Source organism: Nuphar pumila, chromosome 12 (genome assembly GCF_984573655.1).
Source record: "Nuphar pumila chromosome 12, dmNupPumi1.hap1.1, whole genome shotgun sequence".
Lineage (NCBI taxonomy): Eukaryota > Viridiplantae > Streptophyta > Magnoliopsida > Nymphaeales > Nymphaeaceae > Nuphar > Nuphar pumila.
Genome location: NC_143260.1, coordinates 21794260 through 21803288, shown reverse-complemented (window position 1 = coordinate 21803288; position 9029 = coordinate 21794260). Strand labels below are relative to the sequence as shown.

The 9029-nt window shown below is 37.0% G+C and overlaps 1 protein-coding gene across 1 annotated transcript; it reads right to left on the bottom strand.

Moving 5' to 3' along the window:
* Positions 1-952: 952 nt before the first annotated feature.
* On the bottom strand, positions 953-8345 carry LOC149820271 (putative protein phosphatase 2C 72). Its single transcript, XM_089982859.1, has 5 exons — positions 7891-8345; positions 6786-7088; positions 5473-5590; positions 3093-3316; positions 953-1441 (listed from the first exon to the last, which is right to left on the bottom strand). The coding sequence occupies exons 1-5, from the start codon at positions 8107-8109 to the stop codon at positions 1271-1273; spliced, it is 1035 nt and encodes a 344-aa protein (XP_089838985.1). The 5' UTR covers positions 8110-8345; the 3' UTR covers positions 953-1270.
* Positions 8346-9029: the final 684 nt, after the last annotated feature.

Genomic DNA, 9029 nt, shown 5'->3' with positions numbered 1-9029 from the left:
TTTTTTAAAAATGAAAAATTGCCGATAAAAACGTTTGTCACTATGATCCTACCAGGTCATTATGCAATTTGTGGAGTGTTAGACACCTCTCCGCCTGTAACAAGGCGTCCAAAATCATAATGGTGTTATCGTGAAATTAAAAGCACAATCAGCATTCACTGTTGCTGAACTTCTTTGAAAGTTCTAATCAGGATCTTGGTTATGTTTGACTCCATGTTAAGCATGATTAAGATCAACAATGCTCATTGTGGAAACATTTCCTACTCTACTAATGAAGAGGCGGGAGTTCATGAATGTTTTTCATTGGCTGGGAAAATCTCAGTTTATCATGAACTTGACCAAATTTTTGAAAGTCCATAATCATATTTATAACTGACAAAGACGTACGTAACACCCACTTTTGGCACCATTCTGTGTTTTGGCTTAGACAAAAAAAAATGACAAACATGGCCAATTCACAGCTCAAACTATGAGAAATCTGGCCAATCGATTTTTTTTCTTGACGGTTCTACCTTTTCATCACCTGAAAATTAAGCTCTTTGGTCAAACCACTTGTCTAAGTTGTTACCTAAAAATTCAGGCGCCATGTAAGCTGCTACATGAAAAACTCAAACACCATGATTTCAACCAAACAAAAATGCAAAACTGTCAAGAAAATCGTAAATTGGCCATGTTTGTTATATTTTCTAGTCCCCAGTTGGCACAGGTTTGAAATATCTTAACAGTAACTGAATGATGTGCTCATAAGGGCTACCCGCACCTGGCTGGGTGGATTGGCTTAAAATGTTCAAGTTGAACGACGACGCAAGTTCGATAAACATGGCCTGCATGGCCCTGTTGCGAAGCTAAAGCAAGAGCCTCCCAACCTGATGTGGGTTCCCCCATGTAATTGAAAAAACAAACAAAACTGATGCATGCCATGCATAACTTTGTGCCATTTAGCATATATATGCCAAACCTTATATATGATACCATCCAATTATGTTGTCCAATCACACCAAATAGGCACTCATTTTAAATGGAAAAACATGTACATTTCATATAATACAGAAAACAAACCACAAGTACGTAGTTAGCTTTAGAATTACTAAAAGGCAGGTTGGGCATCAATCGAAACATGAACAATCCATGAACTTCTACGTTGCCACCAGTAGCAGGAGCAACATGGGTTCATGAACTTGGTCATGTTTCACATGATGCCAAACAGATATCTTTATAGTGACAAACTTAACCATTCTCTTGTTCAAAATTGTTAGCTGTGCCCTTTCTCCTAGTTATGCAGGAAAAGGCAAACCGCAGAACAGTCGTCCATTTTCGAATACGGAAACCTACGCCTCCATTCGCGAACGGCTGAGTCCACTACCACTTTTGCAGCGATTTCTTTGCTTGGTGCAGACCAAACAATGGATGCTACTTGATTGTTACTTAGAACATCCCATACCTGCAAACAGAAGACACTCAATTGATACCATATTACTAAATATGAAAGAATAATAAGTATGCCTTGTTCTAGAATGTAGACCTATGTGTTTACATCTAAACACAAGACTTCTAGTTTCTGAGCAAAATTAGAAGAGATGAGCTAAAACTAGGGAACTATTCAAAACATTTCATAACTAGTGATTTTTTTTTTTTTTCAAAAAAATGGTCATTTTTTATCTACTAATGTTCAGAGTTTCAGAGTAGAAATATTTGTCGAGCTTGTTGGTAAATTCTACATGATCTGAACTGCGGTCTCGGAGGTGTTGAGATTCTAATTTGCTTGAAGGAACACAACATGGCACTCTCTTAAAAGTGACAGTAGCCCTTTCGAGTAAAAACTGGGTGTAGAAGGGTGAACCACAACTTTACTTCTACAATACAACCAATTACATACCTACTCATGCTATACTACCTTTCTCACTAAGCAATCGTCCATCACAATACAATTATCATGATCAGCCCCAAAAAGGAAAGGAGAGGGCCGTGAGAAGAGAGAAAAAAAGAGGCTGCAATAACTAAAGGAGCGGGACTTGAGCTATAGACAACACCAATGGCCATCCAGGATAAAAATAAACCCTGGTCAGGAGGACCAAAAATGTCCATTGATCTCAACTCCCATGCATGCACCAATGATGGTCTAGCATGCACCCACAAAAAGGCTTGTTAATAGCCTTAATTCACCCACTAACATCCAAAATGTTAGGCTAGCCATTTGGACTAAGTAACATGCTCAAATTGTGTCAGAAATGCCCTTTGACTAAAAAGATCAAACTCCAAAACCGTTTTGATAATAAAAGGTCCTTTAATAAAGTTTTAAAACTTTTTTAAAGTTGTTTTATAAGGTAAAAACAGTCCAAAAAAGAGTGATAAGAAAATGGTCAAAGTCAAACCAAGACCGAGATCCAAACGAATGGAGTCAAGCCGAACCCGAATCCAAGTCTAAAGTCAACGCCAACTTCAAATCGATCCAAATCCAAAGTTCGACATTTAATTGACAAGCCCCCAAAGGGCCTTGCCTTCACAGTCAACTTTACATATTTTAAACCCATTGCGTTCTTAAAAAATGATTAATGTGGACTAAAGAAATCTCATGAAGTGAACTTTCCCTTCAAAATTTATTTTTCAAAAAAAACTTAAGCAAAGAGAGGACTAACAACAAAGTTAGGATGCTACAAAAGAAAAAGATTGATAATGACCTTCCTGATAACTGGAACTTATCAATTAAATTTCAGGAAGTTTTGGTGTTTGGCACAATTTGGAGTATTCTTCACCCAAACCAAGCATGGATCTGTTTCTAAATATTTGAAAATCTAAAGGTTCTAAATCTTTATTATTACCAAACTTGAATTGACATAAAACAGAGGAATCTGCATTAGTTATTATTGCATCTAGGACCACAAGCACTTATTATCCAAATGCAGTGTTGATGAAATACCAAGAAATACTTTTTGTTATTTTAGAAGATGGGACTATGTTCTTTTGTGATATATTTGGAGGAACATCTTCTGAATTATATTTGGACATATTTGAAATTCTGATCAAATTCACAGTTTCCAATGGTCTCATTTTTGCAGATTTTTCTGTTCATACATGCAAGAGCTGTGACTTACCCCATCAGTTGCAAGGATGATAAATTGATCACTGGAGGAGAGTCGCTGGTAAGAGATCTGCGGGACTGCAATTATTCCGAAGTTTTTCAGGCGAAAATCTCCGAATGCTCTAGCCATGGCCAATCCTGGATAGTTGTCGTTAGGTAGCCAAACTCTTTGCACCTTTGGTTCGTCTGGCAAAGCAAATATGCGGCCATTGCACCGTTTGATGCGTTCTGCTTCTTCTGCAAGTACGTATATGCATAAATGTAAATGCATTCATGCATATCTATTGTTAGACTGGTTTACGAAAACAGTGGAATGCAGTGAAAATTGAAAAGCAGCATCAAGGTCCTGAAAATTAACCACTTGCATGGGATATTGCTTTTGCTAGTGGTAAGTTTTAGCTCCCAATAGTATATTAAGAAAACATGAAAGTTCTTGATCATTGCTAGTAGATTGATAATAGTGATTAGTGACAATCAAGTCTGCAAGCTTGTGTGTTTCCATGTGATACCAAACATTTTGGGGTTCTCAAACATCTTTTGGAGTTTTTCCATTGAGTCTCTTGGATCAGCGATTTCCACTTCCACTGTTGGTAATCCAGGTAGATTGGTGCTAGAGATGCTAGTCCAATTCTCAATGGGACACAATTTACAAGCCTAGCAGAGTAGCAACTTTCAACTGACAAATGGACAATGGAGATGCAATTTCTAATTTTAAGCTTTACTGGTTCTTGTGTGTGTGTGGTAGCGAAAATTTCAAACAACAATTTTCATATAGAGAATATTGGAATTTTCATTTTTCTAGAGTTTTTTAGGGAAAATATTTAGAAAAAAGATTATTTAAAAATTTCCAAATAAAAAAAAGGATTACAAATTACAAAATGTTACGTACCTAATAGAAGTTTTTTCCTGAGATTTTGCCAGTATATATATATATATATATATATATATATATATATATATATATATATATATATATATAATGAGTAACACGCTGGTTCAGGCCACTTTTCTCGTTCTGTCCCGTTCCGCCCCCTCAAAATCACATGTTTTTAGTATTTTTTCTCACATCTAACACCATAGATGTGATCTATAGGTTTTGTTTAGTGGAAACCGGCTTTTGGATCACCGGTACAGGTTTTAACGGTGATCCAAATCAAGGGCTATGAAGATATCATTTTTTTCTGGCTCATAAAAATATATTTTTGTGTAGAAAAAGCATAATCCAATTGTCGATTCCCACTAAATCTAGCACGCTAAACACATCTAATGGTTCAGATCTATCATAAAACACTTCAAAACAATGCTGCAGAACGAGAGAGAGAGAGAGCGAGAGAGAGAGAGAGAGAGAGGGAGAATGGTTCTATCCCTTTTTTCTTTTAATCCTTTAGGACTTTTTTTTTTTGGACAATCCAAGAAAAAAAAACATCAGTGACTGCACCTTGGCTGGCCTACGGTTAGTCAAACCCTTAAGGTCCCCACTACCCATCGGAGAGTATACGAAATTTTATGCTTAGATGTGTATTTTAAAGAATTTAAAAAAATAATGGTTGATATTATACTGAAATTTGATGATAAAATATTTACATTTATACATAAAATCAGTTTGAAACAAAGCTTGTTTCTTGTAAATAAGCGATGATAAACACATCTAATGGTATCAAATGAGCAAAAATATATACATGAAAGTGCAAATTTTTATTGAGTCCTAACGAGACCTAACAAAAAGAAAGGGTAGGACCATCCCCTTCTCATATATATATATAGTTGTAATGCGTTCAGTCGAATGATAAAATCCCAATATTTTGAAAATACCATGATTTTGTTAGCTTTTCTAATCTTTACCAAAATCTTATGTTTCATTGTGATATTTTTCAAAAAATATGGTGATAATTGTTACTATAGTGTGGATGTGCCTTTTTACATCTTTCACATGTTTTTGATGAAAATGGTTAGGGCAGTTTTAGCCAGCACAAGTTGGTTTTTCACAAGGCCTACTACAATGAATCCAACGTGCCACATTCATGGATGGCAAACTTGCAGGAGGCAATCTGACCGAACATTTTTGCTGGACCCAGACAGTAAAACGTGGAATCGGCCCAGTTTTATCTACATCCAGATCCAGATAAGTGATAAAAAAAACTATGGTAAGGATCCGAAACAATTTGAACACAATTTGTTTTACATTGCGGGTCCAGCATCACTCTGTAAAGCTGGGTCCAAACAAATAAAGTATCTTAGTTGGGCCCACCCACATGTGATGTATACTTACTGGCTGGGGCCAACAGTACTTTGGCCTATAGCACTCGTACAATCATTATGGTGCTGGACCCATTGCCTTATGGATGCCCATTAAACAAATAGGCATATTCTAATTAAGGGATGTAAGGGCTTACGTGGCACACTTGGCTTGAGATCAATGGTCAACTGTATGGCGGTCAAAGCACCATCTTCCGAAATTGTCCCCAGCACAGCTCTTGAATCTCCAAGATTAGCAATCACTAGGTCATCACCCTGATATTTTATTTTCAAAACCATGCATATGTTAGTATCAATGGCTAAAATCTCCTTCTAGGGAAAATCTCGCGGTATTATGAACATTTTTGCTTTTCTCGAGAAAATATCATCATCTACAAAACTATAAAAGATATTAAAAGTGTAAATAAGATATAAATAGTATAACAGTACCAAGAAACTGTCTATATCATATTAATATCGGATCATTTTTAAAATGTCACAATATTCTCAAAATATCAGCCATATTTGTGACATATATAAGACAAGGTGCAGCGTGACCAAGGGGTTTGTCTCCCATTTTCTCAAGGGATCCCTTTGGTTTATTGACTTAAAGGACACATTATTGAATTTCTCAAGAAAAGATAAGTCTTTCATAATGGCAATATTCCCTTAATTATAGAACAGCCAGCCAGCCAAATACCTCGGCTAGGAATCCTCTCTTCTAGCATAGGCCAAAGTATGAGAACTTGGTCAAACTGGGACTTGAATAGGCCTTAGCCTACTGAGCCTTCAGTAAGTTGGTTCTGCAACCAAATAGTTGTCACGAGGAGCATAGATACCATAATGGACCTGGGACAGATTCTTGTTCTCTGTCATTTTTTCTCAAAGTTCTTATTGTCCTTGAAGGATTCAGGGCATGGAAAGTTGGCAACCATAATATGATAATGTTGGCCCTAGACCTAGGGCTGGAAGTGGGTCTGATCCAGATCAGATATATGATCTGATTGAAGGTATTTCAGGCAGATACACTATAAAATAAAGTTCGCTTTATAACAGGATTGGATTTGGAACAAATAATATTAGGTTCAGTCAGATCCATGTGAAAATTAGGTAAATAAATTGGTTCAAAACTGGATCAGAGTAAGATCATTTCCGGGTTTAAACCAACCCGTTTTTTTATCTATTCCACATGAAAATCAATATATTTAACCAGGTTTTATAGATCCAATATTAGAAGTGTTCAGATAAAATATGGATCCGGAATTCACCAAGTGTCATAAATCAGCTGGACCCACATATAGAAAATCCGATGCAGTGTCAGGTCAACCCTGATCCGAACCAATCTTGCAACCATTTAGGCCTAAGCCATTATCTAAAATTTTTTTAATGACCAAAATCTCCAAGTCAATCGAAAGTTAACAGCAGTAGTTCAAGGTAAAGTTGGGGTTTTGGTTGAGAAAGGAATGTATACCTGCTTAATAATGGTGACTGCAGTTGTCCCACTACATGAGAAATCCATGGCCTGGTGAAGCTTGAGCTCTTTATCCATCATCATAAATGCCTTAGAACATGACTCTTTCCACCCATCAAAGACCTTGGATGAATCCAAAACAACCTTCTTCCCCTCCACAATTCCAACTTGGGTAAGCCAATGGTTCCATTGCCTTAGCAGCACTGCAGGCAAGCAGTCTCTCACTCTTCTGCTCACATAGTGACCATTTTGGCCGTGCCCATCAAATACCCCACAGAATGCTCCCTCTCTCATCCCATAGTCCTTCATGAAAATATAAAAAATGTTGCTCTTTTCAGAATAGCGCCCACTCGTTTTCTATTCTCATAAAATGATAAGGAAAAGAAATAGTTCTGTTTTAAAAGCATGTCTTAAGCTTGAAGCCTATCCTTACTATTTGAAGTGGCTGTAAAGAAAAATACTCTCTCTCTCTCTCTCTCTCTCTCTCTCTCTCTCTCTCTCTCTCTCTCTCTCTCTCTCTCTCTCTCTCTCTCTCTCTCTCTCTCTCTCTCTCTCAGATAACTCACTTGAACCCAGAAAAAGAATTTACAGAGGTGTAGTTTGGAGATCTAAGGATTCTTAAGAAACTGGGAATGGGTGGTGGTTTCAATTGATCAAGAGTAAGTTGGTTGTAATTGAACATGGAAAACCAAAATGCCGCAAAAGATCAGTTTGGAATTCTAGCGTACTAATATATGCATACTTCTGTGAGGATGCATCTAAACAGAATAGAAAAATCAATAAGTATCTAAACATTCCCATTACTTGGTTTTCATGATATGCAAAAAGCTTTTCATGTAATAATAATTCTTTGGGAATTAATATTTTTTCATTGGTCTCTCTGTTTTTTCTTTCAGCAAGGTTTATTTATTATGCAAATTTCTTCGACCTTCTAGTAGTCACCAATCTTCACCAATATTAATTTGAGAACCTTTTCTCAAAAAAAAAAAAATGCGAACCTAAAACAATTTTTTGAGAAACAAATTCCGAAAAAGTAACACAAATTGTGAACCTACAAAAATCCTCAAGTTGGTGGATGCAACATGCTTACAGAGAGAGAGAGAACCTGGCAGAACACCACTGCGTCTTGGTTGCGGCTTTTCTTCCCTTGTTGAGAATAGAGGGATACATTCTTAGGCGGCTGATTGCAGTAGAACCTTCTTCCCTCTTCTGCACTGTCCAGATCTCCTTTCTCAACTTCTCCTTGGTTAGCCAACAAAGCATTATCTTTTAACACTCCATCACCACAACCTTTAAACTCTGTTGTAGAGATGCAAGCACCCATATCAACTTCATTCAATATCTACCAACCATCTCAAACATGAGATTGTGCTCAAAGCAACAAGCAATTTATGGAGAGCAACTGTGATTCAACTGGCTGCTGTAGTTAAGAAAGGTGCACCCAGCCCATTGCTTACTGTTATACAATTGCCTATGGTAATAAATAGACAAATAAAGCAAGAAGCCAAAAGATACTAAAATATAGAAGGGAGAAAGAAGCAATAGCATAAAAAAGAATCAACCTAGATGTGCTAAATGTAAGCCCTTCTGTCCTGATGTTATCACATGTTGCCAAAAATCCATTGAGTTGAAGGACATTTTCAAAATCAACATGATTATATGCATTACCTGGTCATGTAGTATTCGGTGAGCCCACCATTTCAGCTATCATCCTTGAAAACTGGAAAACTTGAGACGTGGGGGCCATCCATTTCAAACTGATCTACGGCCCCGGATAAAGTAATATATCAGGGATTTCAAATTTCCAAGGTAGATAGTTTACATCATGGGCTCTTTCAACATAAATGTGCGAAGTGTCCATTTAATCCTACTTCTTTCTTATCATCACCCACCAGTGCACCATGTTCTCAAAAAGCCGCAGTTACTGTCTTTATTTATTTCATGAAAGTTGCCTTGAGCCCCCACCATAACTTGTCTAAAAGCATCTCATTATTTATATAACAGAATTGTTATTATGAAGCTGAATCTAATTGTATGAATATATATAACCCGTAAGACAGTGATTTATTTTGGATGATAAGAGGCCACGGCTCCAACCTTTCAGCCATCACATTCAATCCTTATCTTGGAGACCTGTTACCAATGAGAGGGGTCCAAACATCAGCAATTACAAACACAAATCATATGGCAGCAATGCTTGAAGCCAGCAGCACTGTTGAGGCCTCACTCAATTCAAAACCATGT

Excerpts from the sequence above, each read along its gene's own strand:
- LOC149820271 (XM_089982859.1), bottom strand. The coding sequence starts at position 8,109 with ATGGGTGCTTGCATCTCTACAACAGAGTTTAAAGGTTGTGGTGATGGA. Across the intron at positions 3,317-5,472 it reads TCTCAAGCCAAGTGTGCCAC|AAGAAGCAGAACGCATCAAA; the intron begins GTAAGCCCTTAC and ends ACGTACTTGCAG. Across the intron at positions 1,442-3,092 it reads TCATCCTTGCAACTGATGGG|GTATGGGATGTTCTAAGTAA; the intron begins GTAAGTCACAGC and ends TTCTGTTTGCAG.